This window comes from Elephantulus edwardii, unplaced genomic scaffold (genome assembly GCF_000299155.1).
Source record: "Elephantulus edwardii isolate Elephantulus edwardi_28Jun2011 unplaced genomic scaffold, EleEdw1.0 scaffold00348, whole genome shotgun sequence".
Taxonomy (NCBI): domain Eukaryota; kingdom Metazoa; phylum Chordata; class Mammalia; order Macroscelidea; family Macroscelididae; genus Elephantulus; species Elephantulus edwardii.
In genome coordinates, this window is record NW_006400098.1 from 1,743,322 (window position 1) to 1,759,580 (window position 16,259).

At 51.2% G+C, this 16,259-nt stretch overlaps 1 protein-coding gene across 1 annotated transcript in view; it reads left to right on the forward strand.

The window, feature by feature from the left end:
* BRSK1 (BR serine/threonine kinase 1) overlaps positions 1-16,067 on the forward strand; it is a 38,240-nt gene extending 22,173 nt beyond the window's left edge. The window contains exons 11-19 of the mRNA XM_006901834.1: positions 1,475-1,572; positions 2,042-2,201; positions 2,407-2,467; positions 3,824-4,193; positions 4,865-4,913; positions 5,015-5,138; positions 7,053-7,251; positions 10,249-10,338; positions 15,910-16,067. Of these exons, the coding sequence (XP_006901896.1) occupies positions 1,475-1,572; positions 2,042-2,201; positions 2,407-2,467; positions 3,824-4,193; positions 4,865-4,913; positions 5,015-5,138; positions 7,053-7,251; positions 10,249-10,338; positions 15,910-16,067 (1,309 nt within the window). The remainder of the gene's footprint in view (positions 1-1,474; positions 1,573-2,041; positions 2,202-2,406; positions 2,468-3,823; positions 4,194-4,864; positions 4,914-5,014; positions 5,139-7,052; positions 7,252-10,248; positions 10,339-15,909) is intronic.
* Positions 16,068-16,259: the final 192 nt, after the last annotated feature.

Sequence of the window (16,259 nt, forward strand, 5' to 3'; positions counted from 1 at the left end):
TTTCCTGGGCAGCCGACAGGAGGCGCTCGGGAGCACCCCAGCGCGCAGGCGCAGACTTGCCTTGGCCGCTGGCTGGGGCGTGGCTTACAGTCCCGCTTGGCGTTGTTGCGGGACACCACCACCAGGGGGCGATAGAAGAAGCAGAGGTTTCTGCAAAGTCCCCTTAAATAGGCGTATACAGGCACATTTTTACTGCGTTTTGTGGATATTGCTTTTTTTCCCCACAAGTGGAAAATCCTACATGGAACAGCCTATGCTCACTGCCTGTTTCTAGGTTGCATTTTGATTTTTCTCATAATATTTTATGCCTTTTCATCGATGGAAGGCGTTGCATACTTTGCAAAGCACAGTAGAGCATCAGCATGACTGTTGCCTGCACTGGGAAGCCAGCGCAGTGGTGTGGCCGGCTTCATTTGCATAGCCGCTTTATTGCCATGGTTTGAACTAGCTTTGTTGAGGTGCTACGGAAGCATTCGCCCAGAGATGCCTGTGTACTGATCATATGACAGCCTGGTGGCGCAACGTTAAGCACTCAGCTGCTACCTTATAGGTTGGTGGTTGGAACTCAGCCGCTGCTCCTTGGGAGAAAGATGTGAGAGTCCGCTTCTGGGAATGTTACAGCTTGGAAACCCTATATAAGGCAGTTCTGCTTTGTCCTATAGCATTGCAATGAGTCACAACGAACCTAGCAGCACAGTAACAGTTCTTGATGGCGGAATCATGTGACCCAAGTTCTAAGGCATAGACTCTTGTCCCTGTGAGATTAGAACCAATTGTTGCTTAGCCTGGGTTCAAATACCGCCTCTATACCTGTGGCCCAAGCTGTGTGATCTTGGGTGAAGAGTTTGGTATTCTCATATTTAAAAAAATGTTTTTAGTGTTGCTGACTTCACAGGGTCATTGAGAACAAACTAAAACCCACTGCCATTGACCTGATTCAGATGGGAGCGAGTAGAACTCCCCACCGGGTCTTCTGTGCTGTTATCTATCTCCATGCAAGAGGCCCTGGTGGCAGAGTTTGTAGGGAATTGTTTTGTTAACCCAAAGGCTGGGCCTCTGGTGGTTCAAATCTACCAGCAGGATGAAGATGGTCAGTCTCCTCCCGTGGGATTTATGGCCTCAGAAGCCCAGCAGGAGGAGAGCCATGAGTCAGAAACTAGTGAGTGAGTGAATATTGAGGGAAAGAGATTGTTTCACCTTTCTCCCAAGAAGTTGGTGGTGGCTTTGAACTACTGGCCTTCTGGTTAGCAACTGAATACTTAATACACTTCAGAAAGCGTTTAGTATTAAGTGCTTAGAATTGCAGCTAGTATTGTTGAGTAAAAAGGAGAACGAAACACAAAGGAAACCAAGGAATTAGTCCCTGGAACAGAAAGTGTGGTCGGAAGCCTAGCGACCCTGAGCTGACAGGATGTAAGACATGCTTCCGGAGGTGAATTCTGATCGTGCTTCTGCCCCGCTCCATCCGTCTTAGGGAGAACCAAGAGAAGATGATCTACTATCTCCTTTTGGATCGGAAAGAACGGTATCCCAGCTGTGAGGACCAGGACCTGCCTCCCCGGAATGATGTAGGTGAGGAGGCCGAGGTGGGGATCAGACGCCTGGGTTCTGCTAGGGGAAGCGGCCCAGACGCCAGACTCCCAGCTTCTCCAGGGAAGAAGGCGCTGCAGATGCTGGGCTTCTGGATGTTAGACCTTTATTATTCATGTTGCATAGGGATTAAGTGCATCCCTGCTAATGGAAAGAAAGGTTACCAGGTCAAATGTATGGACTGCTCCCTGGGAGACGCGATTTGGGGACCTGGTCCCCTCTATGTTACAGCCTTGGAAACCCTGTGGGGGGCAGTTCCACTCCACCCTCCTGAATCACACAAGTCAGAATCATGCCGAAGTCACACAACAACACCAACAACAGCAGCACCTGCTCTGCGACCTTATCCAGACTCCCTTCCACCCTGGGCCTCAGTTTCCTTCACTTGGAACCTGAAAGGACAACTGCGCCAGCCCCTCCTCTAATGTTGTTGAAACTCTGGTCCCTTCAGACCCCCCTCGGAAGCGTGTGGACTCCCCCATGCTGAGCCGGCACGGGAAGCGGCGGCCGGAGCGGAAGTCCATGGAGGTGCTAAGCATCACTGACGCCGGGGGCGGGGGCTCCCCCGTACCCACGAGGAGGGCCTTGGAGATGGCCCAGCACAGCCAGAGGTGGGAGTCCAGCCCCTGCCCCCTCCAAGAGGACCCACAGGCGGAGTGAGAGATGAGGGTTCGAGCCCCAGCTCTACCTCCAGTGTGCCTGGGTACCAGTCACCTCCCCTCTCTGGGCCTCATTTCCTCTTCTGGGGGGGGGTGGGAGCATCTGAACTGTTGGAAACCTTCACGCCTCGTTTTGGTTGGTTTTGTTTTTAATCAGATCACGGAGCGTCAGTGGAGCGTCCACCGGTCTGTCGTCCAGTCCTCTCAGCAGTCCCAGGGTAAGGCCAGGTCACCAGCGGGATTAATACCAAACACCAACGCCACATTCCCTGCTGTGGGATCCACTCTGACTCCTAGGGACCCCTCATCAGTCTCTGAGGCTGTAAATGTGTGTGTGTGTGTGTGTGTGTGTGTGTGTGTGTGTGTACCATCAAATCAGATCTGACTGGTACAGGAGGAGATTGTTCCTCCTTCTCCAGCAGAGCATCTGGTGGATTCGAACCGTGCACCTCTGGGATTGCAGTATACCTTTTTGCCACTAGGCCACCAGAGCTCACCAAGGCTGTAAATTTTTATAGGAGGAGACTTCCAACCTTTTCAGTCGTGGGGCAGCTGGGGATTTGAACCACTAACTTTTGGGTCAGCATCCTAACACATTACAGCCTATATAACCAGAGGCCTGGTGGCACAGCTGGTTAAGGGTTAGCCTGCTAACTGAAAGGTTGGCAGTTCGAATGCATGAATTAATCCACGTGAAGAAGACAAACAATCTGCTTCTGGAAAGATTGGCAGCCTTGCAAACTCTGTGTCCTCTAGGGCTGCAGTCAGCTTGTTTCTTTTCTTTTTTAAAAAATTTTTATTATTTTGTGTGCGCATGTACTGTCAAATCAGATCTGACTGGTACAGGAGGAGATTGTCTCTCCTTCTCCAGCAGAGCATCTGGTGGATTTGAACCACGCACCTCTGGGATTGAAGTGCAGCTTCTTGCCAACGATCAGTTTGCTTTTTTTACTGCTTTGGTCATAATCAAAAGGTTGACAGTTTGATCCGTAGGGAGTAGTGCTGCCATCCGAAAGGCCACGAGTCTCTGGTTGGGAAAAAGATGGGAAGCCTCTCACGGCGATTTTTGGCTCCAGAAACCTGAGGGAGGGTCACTGAGAGAAACAACTCAACAACAGTGTGTTTGAGGCTGGATTTTTTGTTGGCTTTTTGTCCATGTTCTGAGAAAGAAAGACTTGGCAGTCTCTCTCCAGAAAAAAAAAAAAAAAAGTTCATCCATTGAAAACCCTATGTTGCACAGTTCTCCCCTGGGTCATAAATTCTTTATAGGATTGCCTTTTTAAAGTATGCAAAGGGTTCCTAGGAGCCCTGGAGGTGTGAGGGTTAAGGTGGCTGCCTGCTAACCAGAGGTTAGCTGTTCACACCTGCCGCTCCACTCTCACAGCGGGAGAAAGATGTGGCCGATCAGAGTCTATAAAAACTATGGTCTTTGAAACCAAGAGGCAGTTAGAGGGCATACTATAGTTGGACTACAAGTCCCAGTGGGCATAGCGGCAATCTTTGGAGATATGCGTACCTTTAGCTCCCAGAGGCTTCTGGGAGTTGTAGTCCACTCACCTCTGTTCCTTTTCTAGAGTCCAGTGTTTTCCTTCTCTCCTGAACCTGGCACTGGAGATGAGGCTCGGGGAGGAGGTTCACCAACTTCCAAAACGCAGACGCTGCCTTCTAGGGGTCCCAGGGGTGGGGGCGCTGGGGAGCAGCCCCCGCCCCCCAGTGCCCGCTCCACGCCCCTGCCTGGTCCCCCAGGCTCCCCGCGTTCCTCTGGGGGTACTCCCTTGCACTCACCGCTGCACACACCCCGGGCCAGTCCCACTGGGACCCCGGGAACAACACCTCCCCCCAGCCCGGGTGGTGGCGTCGGGGGAGCCGCCTGGAGGAGTCGGCTCAACTCCATCCGCAACAGCTTCTTGGGCTCCCCTCGCTTTCACCGGCGCAAGATGCAGGGTATGGGGTGCTTCTGGGGGTGCAGGGAGGTGGGAGCGAGTGAGGCGGTATGGGGTTTACAGGGATCATTGGGGCTAGGACATCTGTGTTCCCCAGAAACAAGATGCTGCGACCCTGTGTTGCTAGATCTTAAAAGGAGCCATGGCAGAGCAATGATCCAAGTGCTCAGCTTCTAACCCAAAGGTTGGCGGTTCTAATCCACCACCTGACTGATTTAGGAGGACCGTTGTGTCCATTGGCTTCAGTAACTTCCAGCCTTGGAAGACCTATAGAGACAGTTGCACTCTGTCCTGTAGGGTCTCTGCAGGGAGGGGAGTGGGAGCAGAGATCTAGATTTTGAGGGAGTTTGGGGAAGGTGCTAGTGATGGAGGCCACGCCTCCCCACCCTCTTGGCCATCTTCCCATTGGTCCAGGGTCTCAAGAGCCCTGCCCCCTAGGGGCTGTGACTTAACAGTTTCTCCCGACATCTTCCTATTGGTTTTTGGTGCTGAGCTCCGCCCCCTGAGTGCATGGCCAAGTCAGTAGGAGTTCACTTGTGGAAGTCTTTTGGGGTTTAACCACTGGGAAGTGGATAGTTGATGTAGGGTCTCCAATCCCTGGGATTAGGCATGCATGCTAGAAGCTGGCATGACGGTCAAGTGTTGACTACACTCTCCCCTCCCCTCTCACAGTCCCCACTGCGGAGGAGATGTCCAGTTTGACACCAGAGTCCTCTCCAGAGTGAGTCTCCTAGGGAAGAAGAGACTGGGGATGAAGGAGTGTTGAAGGGTCTGCCTTTCAGCCCCGTTTGACCTTCCTCCGACCATCACCTTCTCCTGCAGGCTAGCAAAACGCTCCTGGTTCGGGAACTTCATTTCTTTGGACAAAGAAGAACAAATATTCCTCGTGCTCAAGGACAAACCTCTCAGCAGCATCAAAGCGGACATTGTCCACGCCTTCCTGTCGGTGAGAGACCGAAATCCCAGGCAATCTTCTAGAACTACAACTCCCAGCAGCCCCTGGGATGAGCAGTATATAATAATACTAGCCTTAATGCCTCGTGGAGCATCATGGGATTTGTAGTTCTGCGGAGAGAGATTGGGTGTGATCATGTAGGCGTCAGGATAGGGGAGTTATTATCCCCTGACCTTGGTGACACTGTGGATTAAGCCTTGGGTTGTTAACTCAGTGGCCAGTGGTGTGAGTCCACCAGCTGTTCCAAGACAGAAGGATGCAGCTGGTTGCTTTTGTAAAGCTTGTGAGCCTCGGGGACCCCATCAGGTGGTTGTATTATGTCCTGCAGGTTTGCTAGTGGTCAAAGTCCACTGTATAGCAATGGTTTGTCTTTGTTCTGAAGCCTGGACGTGGTGAAATAGGATCCCTAAAGCCAGTTCTCCCAACATTGCCAAGGATTGTCCAAAGCTGTGGTCTGAGGTTGGCTGAAGGAAGACGTTTCCAGAAGCTTCTAAGACCGCCCACCACTTGTCCTGTGGTTCTTTGCTGTAGGATCTGATGGGATTTACCATTTCTGAGTTAGATATAGCTAGACGAGGTGTTTGTTGGGGAGTCCCTGGAGGGTCCGGAGCCCTTTGTGACTGGCTTATTAACCAAAAAGATGAACTGTTTGAACCTGGCTAGTGGCTTCTCGAGTATGTCAGAGCTGATGAGGATGGCACAGGAAGGACAGGGTCAGATCCGTTGTTCACAGGGTCACTGCGAGTTGTGCAGAGCTCACCAGCATCTGTAGCATCACAGTGAATCTGAATCCCGTCAGTGGAGATGGGTTCAGGTTGCATCATGAGAATCCAGGATCTCTGGTGAGGCAGCGTTTAAACACTTAGCTGCTGACTGAAAGGTCAGTGGTTCGAACCAACCTGCGGTTCCAAATGATGTGATTGTCTGTTTCTGTAAAGATTCATAAACTCAAACCCGTGGCCCCTCGAGTCAGCCTCAACTTACAGGGACTTTTGATCGAGTTTCCGAGATTGTAAATCATACTGAGAGGAGACCGCAGTTCTCTTGGTACCACTGGTGGATTCAGACCTCTGGGCAGCTGTGGTCGTTGGGTTAGCAGTGCACTGCAGTAAGGACGGGGCCGCAAGGTCTCTCTCTGTGGGGACTGCAGCCGAGGAAGCCCTGCAGGCTAGCTCTTCTCAGTCCTGCGGAGCAGCTGAGTCGGAACAGGATGGCATGAATCTGCAGTGCCAGCTGGTGCACACGGTTTACAAACTGCCACTCGTCAAAGGGTTTGGAGGTTTGAATCCACTTCAGGATGCCTAAAGAAAAGCGTGCCGTCATCTACTTTCTGAGAGATCGCAGGGGTTAAAAACCCTCCGGGGCACATCCCTGCCCTTGACACACACGGGGTGGCCACTCACAAGCTGGTCACCCAGGCGGCTCCTGGGGTTTGGAGGTGGGGGGAGAGGAGAAGGCCCTGGTTTCACGTGGGCCCAGAGCTTAGGGTTGGTTCTGGGGTCGCAAGCTTCTCGTGGAGGTGGGATTCCATGGTTCAGCCATTTCTTTGGTGGAGTTGTTGTTAGGTGCTGTCCAGTCGTGTCAGTCCATCTAGCAAGGGCCTTCTGCTGTTTTGCTGTCTTTTCCAGGCATGATGTCCTTCCCCAAGGACTGGTCCCTCCTGATAACACATACTCTTTGAGAGGAATATATAGCCATTCTCACTTTCAGAGATCATTATGGCTTTATTTCCTACACTACCACTAAGGTAGAGAAAACTACATGTCCCAGCAAGCAGTGGGGTGGCCGCCAATTGCCTTTTCTGTTGTTCTTCCCCCAGTGCCTGATGGGACATGTAGTTCTGGGTGTAGAGCAGGCGCTCAAGTCAGGGGAGTGACCTGGCCGCTGTCTCCCTCTCTTCCTCAGATCCCCAGCCTGAGTCACAGTGTGCTGTCACAGACCAGCTTCAGGGCCGAGTACAAGGCCAGTGGTGGCCCCTCCGTCTTCCAGAAGCCTGTCCGCTTCCAGGTGGACATCAGCTTCTCCGAGGGTCCGGAGCCCTCCCCACGCCGGGACGGCAGTGGTGGCGGCTGCATCTACTCCGTCACCTTCACACTCATCTCCGGTGAGTCTCTCCCCTGGTCTTGGTTGGAGACTGTCTTTGTTGCTTCTTGCTGCTGTAACGGAGATATATATCACAAGGGGGTGGCTTTCAGAGACAGACATTTATTATCTCAGGTAGGAAGCTAGAAGTCTTAGATCCAGGGCACTGGTCCTAGAGGAAGGCGCTCTCATTGTCCACTTTGAAGGAAGACTCGTCTCTCTTCACCTTTTGTTCTGTGGGGATTGTGTGGCCTCTGCTTCCCCTTTTATTTGCATTTCCTCCGTTAATCTGCTCTTTTTATGTCTCAAAAGAAATTAACTCACACTCCACAATGAGACTGCCTCATTAACAGGGAAGAAAGCTCACTCCCTCACGGGATTATAACCCTATTACGAGCATGCCTTGCCTCGTTTGGCTGCAATTTTGCTTTCCTGAGTCTCACAGATGCTGCATGGCTTACAAATTCAAGCTTAGTGGCAACGCTGCGTGCAGACAAGTCTAGCTATCGGAGCTGTGTTTCCAACAGCACGTGCTCGGTTCCTTACTGTCACGTGCCAGTCCTTCTCGCCATATGTCAAAGTTTTCATGATGTTGTTGTGCTCCTGAGGAGCCCTGGTGCCACAGGAGATTAAGTGTGGGGCTGCTGTCTCAAAGAGTGACAGTTCGGAAACCCTGCAGGCGGGTCCGCTCTGCGTGAGTGGAACTCTCTCCCTGACAGTGTGTTTGGGGTTGTTTGTTAAATTGCACACTTAGTAGCCTGGAGTAAAGTATAAACATGACCTTCATATGCATTTGGGAATAAAGGGAGCTCTGGTGGCCTCGTGGGTCCTAAGAGTGGCTCTGCCAAGTCAAGGGTGAGCACTTAAAATTCCCCGAGGAAATGCACTTTCTCTTCTCTGCACTTCACAGCCTCTGAAAGCTTATTGGAGGGTCAGATAGGACTGAGGCCTGACTTGGCAGGGGTGAGAGAGGGAAATGTGGGAATTAAAAATAAAATTCAGGACTTCGTTTATCACGCTCCTCCTTTATCTGGCCGGTCTGGAAGTGAAGCCACACTGTCTCTAAGATGCACCTCTATGTGACGAAAGACTTGAAACACAGTCTGCACTAATAATACCATCTCATTAATATTACAAAGAAATCCAGGAGTGGCATCCACTACCAAAACAACGTGCCTCTGGGAACTCTATGAACTCTGTTCAGTGTCGGTAGGTGGAGAGAGGCTTCAGGCCTTTTGTTCACTGTGAGTTGTGCTTGACTCAAAGCCAATCAACAGCACAGCACAACAATAGGGTTATAGTCATGGTGAGCTCTGGTGGCCTAGTGGCAAGAAGCTGCAACTATAGTCTCAGAGGTGCACGGTTCAAATCCACCAGATGCTCTGCTGGAGAAGGAGGAACAATCTCCTCCTGTACCAGTCAGATCTGATTTGAAGGTACACACAAAAAATAATGAAATAAAACAAATTAAAAAAAAATCTAAAAAAAAAATAGGGTTATAGTTCCAGACATAGGGTATGTAGGAGGTTAGGATTTATAGCACATTTGGGGGGGGCTACAATCCAGTGGGTGACGCTTGTCTTGTGGTAACATCACTCCAGGCTCTGCTTCTGACTTCACCTGACCAGCCTCCCTCTGCGTGTGTCTGAGTCCCTGTGTCTGTCCCTATTTTGCGAGAACACCAGTGCTACGGGATTAGGGCCTAATCTACTCAACTCCATTATGACCTCATGTTAATTACATCTGCAAAGACCAACTTTCCAAGAAAAGATCGTGTTTATTGAGCTTGGAACGTCACCATAGGGAGCTCTGGTGACCTAAGTGGTTAAGGATCTGCACTGCCAACCCAAAGGCATGCAGTTCAAATCCACCAAGCTGCTCCATGGGAGAGAGATGGGTAGTCACCTCCCATGTGATTTTCTGCACTGGAGGCTTGGCAGTGAGTTGGTTCTGGTTCAACGGTCTAGTTGGTATAAGCACAGCAAATAACAGCAGAGTCCCATTGGCAAGTCCTGGAGTTACCTTTATCCCAACAGAAAATAAACAAAAGATTGTAACACAAAGAAGGAAAAGTCAGTAACCGCTCCGAAATGCTGCCAACCCAGGTGAATGGCTCCATCATGGTCTCCAAAACTAAGCCCAGCGTAGGAGCTGCGGAGCAAATGTGGATATAACACCCACGTTTACTGAGGCTTTGTTCACAATAGCAAGGAGTTGGAAACAACCTAAGTGCCCATCAACAAACGAATGGGTAGAGAAGCTCTGGTATATTCACACAATGAAATACTACGCTGCATTGAAAAACAAGGAACTCATGAAATATTATTCAAAATGTGTGACCCTGGAGGACATTATGCTGAGTGAAATATCTCAGTCACAAAAGGACAAATACTGCATAGTGCCACTGTTGTAAAATGGGACTGACATTGGGGTTGAGGGAGGACTGAGAAAGATGGGTTTAATAATGTACACTGCATTGAAACAGATGAGGGAGAGAACTGTTTAAAAGGGATCTATGATTGGTATTATTGTCACGACAGGAGTCCAGAACGAAGGCTGCACAGTGGAGTGAACTTGGAGGCGGGGGAAGGAGGGATTGTATAATAATGAAAGTATTCTTCTTTTAATTTGCAAAGGGAAGAGTGAACTGGGTGGGGAGGGGTGGGCAGGGAGAAAAGTGCAACAAGGAATGAATGGAGATCCAAAGTCTATAAATTGTCATAATATGTTCTTTTAAAAGAAGAAACAGGCGGTGGTGCCCTTCTCAAAGATGGCAGCCAAATGCCTGACTTTGAGTGTGTCAGTAGGCCGCCATCTTTGAGTAGGGCACCACTGCCTGATTCCTACTAGCCTAGTCTCAGATGACCAAGCCACATCTATGTCACCCTTGTTTCTGTTGGCTCTAACTGAGCTGTTTCAAACCCATTGGGAGCCCCAAGAACTGGGTTCTGGAGTTGGAAGGGGCTGTCCTCTCTGTACCCCCCTGGTCAGTCTGTCTTCCTGCCCTTCCATCCTGCAGGTCCCAGCCGCCGGTTCAAGCGTGTGGTGGAGACCATCCAGGCACAGCTGTTAAGCACCCACGACCAGCCGTCCGTGCAGGCCCTAGCAGGTGGGTGGCAGCGTCCGGGGGTGACGTCTCCGTCTCCCTGCCCCATAGGTGTGCTCAGACTGCCAAGGATGGCGGTTCTCTGTGACCAGTGCTGGACGCGTCCACTAGTACGTCTAACAACATCCCACAAGCCGTTTTCTCTGCCAGGTCCGCAGTCCACACTGAGGTTGACTCCAGAGCTACGCTCCCTCTACAAGCAAGGGGGAATCGGTTCCATGCTTCCCTTCCTTGGCTCCCTCGTGGCTAGACATCTTTGGCTTGAGGATGGGCCACTCTCTCACCTCTGCCTCCGTCTTCACATAGCCTTCTGCCTGTATGTGTACATCTCTCCTTACAAATACACCAGTGCTGTGCTTGGAAGTCCCTGACGGCCACTGAGGCGCTCTGGAGGCACAGTGCATCGAGCCTCTGGCTGCTAACTGGAAGGTCAGCGGTTCGAACCTCCCGGCTGCTCGTGGAGAAAAGGCTTGGGGCAGTCTGACAATTGCATCAAGAGTGACAGTATTACAGGGAGCTCTGGTGGCCTACTGGCAGGAAGTTGCACTTCAACCTCAGAGACGCGTGGTTCGAATCCACCAGATGCTCTGCTGGAGAAGAAGGTGCAATCGCCTCCTGTACCAGTCAGATCCAAATTGACGGTACACACATAAAGAGTGACGGTCTTGTGGGACATTCTACAGTGTCTTCATAGGGTTGTGAGTAAGTTGAAATCAACCAAAGACAGTGGAAGGGTTTGTTCGTTGTTTTGGTGTTTTGGGTTTTTTAGGGAAGAGTTACAAGGAAGGACCAGTCCTTGGAGAGGGGAGCATCATGCTTGGGAGGGTTGAGATACAGCGCAAGAGAGGAAGACCCTTGATGAGATGAATTGACTGGGGTCGTGGGTGTGTCGGAGACTATGAGGTTGGCTCAGGCTAGAGCAGGGTTCAGAGCTGTTGGACATAGGATTCCTATGAGTTGCAAGCAACTTGACGAGACTTAATAACAACAATACGACGACAATTAAGTGCCCGGCTGCTAACCCACAGGTCAGAGGTGGTAATGCACGGGAGATGTGACAGTCTGCTCCCCTCTGACCACCCCCTGGGATGGGGTACGTCTCTCGTTCTACTCTGTATGTCGGGGTCACTGTAAGTCAGAATTGCCTCAATGGTTGTAGGCTTCGGCTTGAGTGCTGGTGCTGACGAAGGGTGTTGACCAGGACAGTCATCAGAAGCCAGGATCGTGAGATTTCGTCTTCTGTACTTTAGGACTGTTATCAGGAGGGGCTGAGGGGGGTCAGGGAAAGACCCTCAATGAGATGGACCGACGCAGTGACTGACGGGAACAGTGGGCTTGAGGAGGTCAGCGCTGTGAGAATGGGGGGGCAGGGCTGGGTGTCTGTCAGCTGCACACAGGACCAGTATGAACTGGAGTGGACCTGACGGTACCAACCACCGTCACTGAGTTTGCAAGAGCATCGTGAAGAAGAAACAAATTGAAAGATCCCAAGCAGTGTGATATAGGACACAAAGTGAGCCTATACTGTGAGAAAAACCAGTGCTGACAGACAGCAGTACCACAAACTCTCAACGTCTGAGATGATTGATGTCGGCCGAGGAAAAAGAAGAAAGAAAGAGATAGGACACCAAGAATGGAGGAGAAGATGGAGAGCGTGAAGGCAGGGGGTGAATAGCTCCGAAAAACTGAAGCCCTCAAGCCACGCCTTTCTGTGGCTTTATTGAGAATCACCAGAAAGTAAATCACCAAGAGAAATCTTTTGCAAATGAAGCTGAGTGTTTCTATATTGCCAACTTTATGTTTATCTCTGAAGGAAGAGGTTAGTAAATACAATCCAAGACTTGTGACGGCGCCTTAGGTCTGCCTAGCTGCTTGACTCTTGGGACCCGTATCCGGGGGAAATTCCAGCTTGTGTTTATATCCTGATTGGCAGCGTCAGGATGGATGGTGAAGAGATTGAGATTGTTCACAGCTTCAGTTTGCTCGGCTTCACAGTCAACACTCTTGGCACCAGCAGCCAGGAAATTAAAAGATGTATTGTGATGGGAAAGTCTGCTGTTAGGGACCTCTCCAAAGTACTGAAGAGCAGCGATGTCCCTCTGGAGACTAAGGTGCGCCTGATACAGACCATTGTATTTGCAATCAGTTGTTATATGTCAGAGAGTTGCACAGTGACTAGGGAGGATAGAAGGAGAATTGATGCCTTTGAGTTGTGGTGCTGGAGAAGAGTATTGAATATACCATGAACTGTTAGGACTAATAGGTTTGTCCTGGAGAGGGTGAAGCCAGGCTTGCTCCTTGGAGGCAAGGATTCTGAGGCTTCGTCTGACATACTTTGGACATGTTGTGAGGAGAAACCGGTCCTCGGAGAGGGACATCATGCTTGGTAGGGTGGGTGGGCAGCGCAGGAGGCGAAGACCCTCTATGAGGTGGATTGATGCAGTGACTGGGGTAATCGGGATGGGAGTGTCAGAGAGAGTGCGATTGGCACAGGACAGAGCAGGGTTGAGTGCTGTTGTACAAAGGGTCGCTATGAGTCACAAGCGACTTGATGGCACATAACAACAACAACAACATATCGTGATACAGCATTTGGTTACTTATGAATATTTTTATATTTGGCTTCCCACAGATTATAGTAGTTATAATAAGCTTACATCCAGCGAAACCTCTGCCTAGATCATGGGCACGCTGGTAGCTGAGTTGTAAGGAGTCACTGTCAACGTACAGTTCAAATCCACCAGCTGATCCTCAGAAGAAAGGTGGTCAGTTTGCTCCTGTGCAATCTACGACCTCTAAAAACCCACTGGCGGTCCACGGTGGGTCCATTCCGCCGTGATGGTCCTTTACAACGTGGGACATGTGAGAGGCGGCGCTCGGTGAAGCTCAGTACACAGGTCGTGCTGGGTCAGCGAGAACCCAGTCCCAGAGGCACCCGATGGACCCCAGCCCTCCTGCGTGTCGGCACCAGCTGCCCTCGTGAAGCTCGCTCTCACTCTCTCCCCCTCACCCCTCCGTTTCAGGCCCAGCGACCCAGAGCTGGGCCAGGACTCACAGCTAGAAGGTCATCTTCCTTCAGGCTGCCCCCAAGGGGGACGCCAGCCCTCACTGGCTCTCGCCACCCTGTGGGTTCCACACATCCTGATCCTACGTCCAGCAGACAGAAACCTGAATGATCCGGCACCATCTCCGTGATCATCGCTGAGATGTTCAAGCCCAAGGCTACAGTTACTATGTCAATCCATCTTGTGGGCGCCGTCAGAGAACCACCAGCTAGAGTTTATAAGAGGAAATCTCTTTTCTTATTACTGTTGGGCAATGCTTTTTTTCTTCCTTTTCAATTTATTTTATTTGAATGAAAGTCACTGGTTTTTCATTCAGTCATTTGTAGACATCTGGCTGGACATCATTTATCCCTGCCGTTGTCACGGCGATCCCACGAGCTGCGGGCTGGAACCCTGCCCTGTTCAGTCACATCTTCAGCATCTCCATGGCCAAGGGTGTGGTTATTGCCTCTATGTCAGTCCTCCAAGATCACAGATGCATGATGACCTTACGAAAGGATGTCCCCACACCCATTCTCCGCGGTAACAGAAATTACAGTCGATCAATGCAGTCAGTTAATTACAATGTGGACTCAAACCCCGAGGAGCTCCAGTGGCCTAGTAGGTAAGGAGGTGGGATGCCAATCCCAAGGCAGGCGGTTCGAATCTGCTAGCTGCCCTGCAGGAGGAAGATGGGTACCATGGGATGCTATTTACAGCCTCTCAAAACCCACAATGAGTCGCTTTCAACTTGACAGCACTGAGTTTTAGGTGGCTTTTTGTTTTGTTTTTTGTTGGGTTTTTTTTTTTTAGTAAGAAGAGTATTGAATGTTCCATGGACTGCCAAGAAAACAAACAGATTCATCCTAGAGAGGGTTAAACCAGGCTACTCCTTGGAGGCAAGGATTTTGGGGCTTTGTCTGACATACTTTGGACATGTTGTAAGGAGAGACAGGTCTATCCTTGGAGAGGAACATCATGCTTGGTAGGGTAGAAGGCAGTGCAGAAGGGGAAGACCCTCTATGAGGTGGATTGATTCGGTGACTGGGGTAATCGGGATGGGTGTGTCAGAGGCAATGCGATTGGCACAGGATAGAGCAGGGTTTAGGGCTGTTGTACATAGGGTCGCTATGAGTCGCAAACGACTCCACGGCACATAACAACAACAACAACAACAATCCAGTCCTTATTCTATGTAGCTGTTCCCTTCACTTAACTCATCTATTTGTTAAAGTCTGTGATCTTCACGGCAGGGTTTACAGCTGCAGGAATACTGTGTGTGTGTGTGTGAGAGAAAGAGAGAGAGTGTGTGTGAGAGAGAGAGAGAGAGAGAGAGAGAGAGAGAGAGACCATGACTGGGAGCCGACTGTTGGCCCTGGATTGAGTTTGGGGGTTTAACCTTCACACATCTCTACACAAGGGGACTGACCCATCTTTCTCTTAAGGGTACTGACTTTTCAGTTAAGAGCTGACAATTCCCCACGGCACCACCAGGGCTCCTTCCACAGTAGCATAATCCTGGCCCCTTAGGTGCATTATGCCAAGGTCAAGATGAAGGTTGAGAGAACCCGCTGTGAGGGAGACGCAGCTCTCTTAGACTTCACTGGGCCTGGTTCCCCAGGACAATCAGGAAGTGTGTGGGACCATTGGACCTTTTCTCGAGCCGGTGGCCAAGGAAAGCTGGCCCTGGCAACCAGGAATCCCGGAGGACACAGCTGCTACCATCTAGAACCAGTGGACACGCTGGGCCTTCTTATCCACCTTCCTTCCCCACCGAGAAGTGGCAGCAGGGAGGCCCCCAGACTCTGCCGTGGAAGAATCAACCAACAGGCCTCTGGTGATCAGTGTCTCTTGATGAGGTCGGGGTCTCGGTGAATGTTTTGGGACCCGGGAACATCGATCTCTCTGTGGCCACTGGCGATCAGTTTTACCACCTCAGGCCCAGGATGATCTGACTACAGTTTGAGGAAGTTGTATCTCCACAACAGAAAAAAACCAAATCATTGGAAAACCTGGCCGATATTCCTCAGATTGGGAGGACCTGGGAGCCCCAAATAACCAACGTGGAGTAATGTCCTAGCACCCAGGAGGCTGGACGGGAAGGTGGTGCCTCTGCCTGTGGCCTGGGATGGGGTGGGGGGCTGGTGGTTATCTGTAGCCGTGTTGAGCTGACCCTTGGCTAGTAGCACTGTGCCTGCGTCCTTCTCCTGAACTCAGGCATGGCCCCCGTCCCACGTGACTAACGTGGTCTTATTTACAAGGCTGCATGGGTTGGAGTGGGGCTTGGGATCTGCTCTAAGGATGCCAGGTCTTGTTGCTAGGGTGTGTCACCATAGCAACAGGCTCCTGGCAGTTCAAGCCCTTTGAGGGGAGGCAGGCCTCACCCAGATTGTTATTACAGCTTGTTCCCGGGGTTATATAGCTAGCTTTCAGGAATACCACTAAAATGGGCACCTCAGCACTCCAATAGTAGGACCTCAAGTTTTCTGCAACCCCAGAGCCCCCTTTGAAACCTTTTTCTCTCTCACAGATGAGAAGAATGGGGCCCAGACTCGGCCACCAGGTACCCCACCCCGGAGCCTGCACCCCCCACCCAGCCGCCCAGACCCAGAACTCAGCGGCTCACCCCGCCGAGGACCCCCCAAGGACAAGAAGCTCCTGGCCACCAACGGGACCCCTTTGCCCTGACCCCAGGGGGCCGGGGAAGGAGGGGAACCCCCTCCAACCCCCTTCCCTGCCCCCCAACTGTGAATCTGTAAATAGGGCCCAAGGAATCAGTGGGGAGGGGGGGTACACAAAATCCGGCCTTGCCCTGCAGGGATGGGGCTCGAGGGGCCGTGCCCAATTGGGGGGGTGTCTAGGGGGGACCTGGGGGCGGGG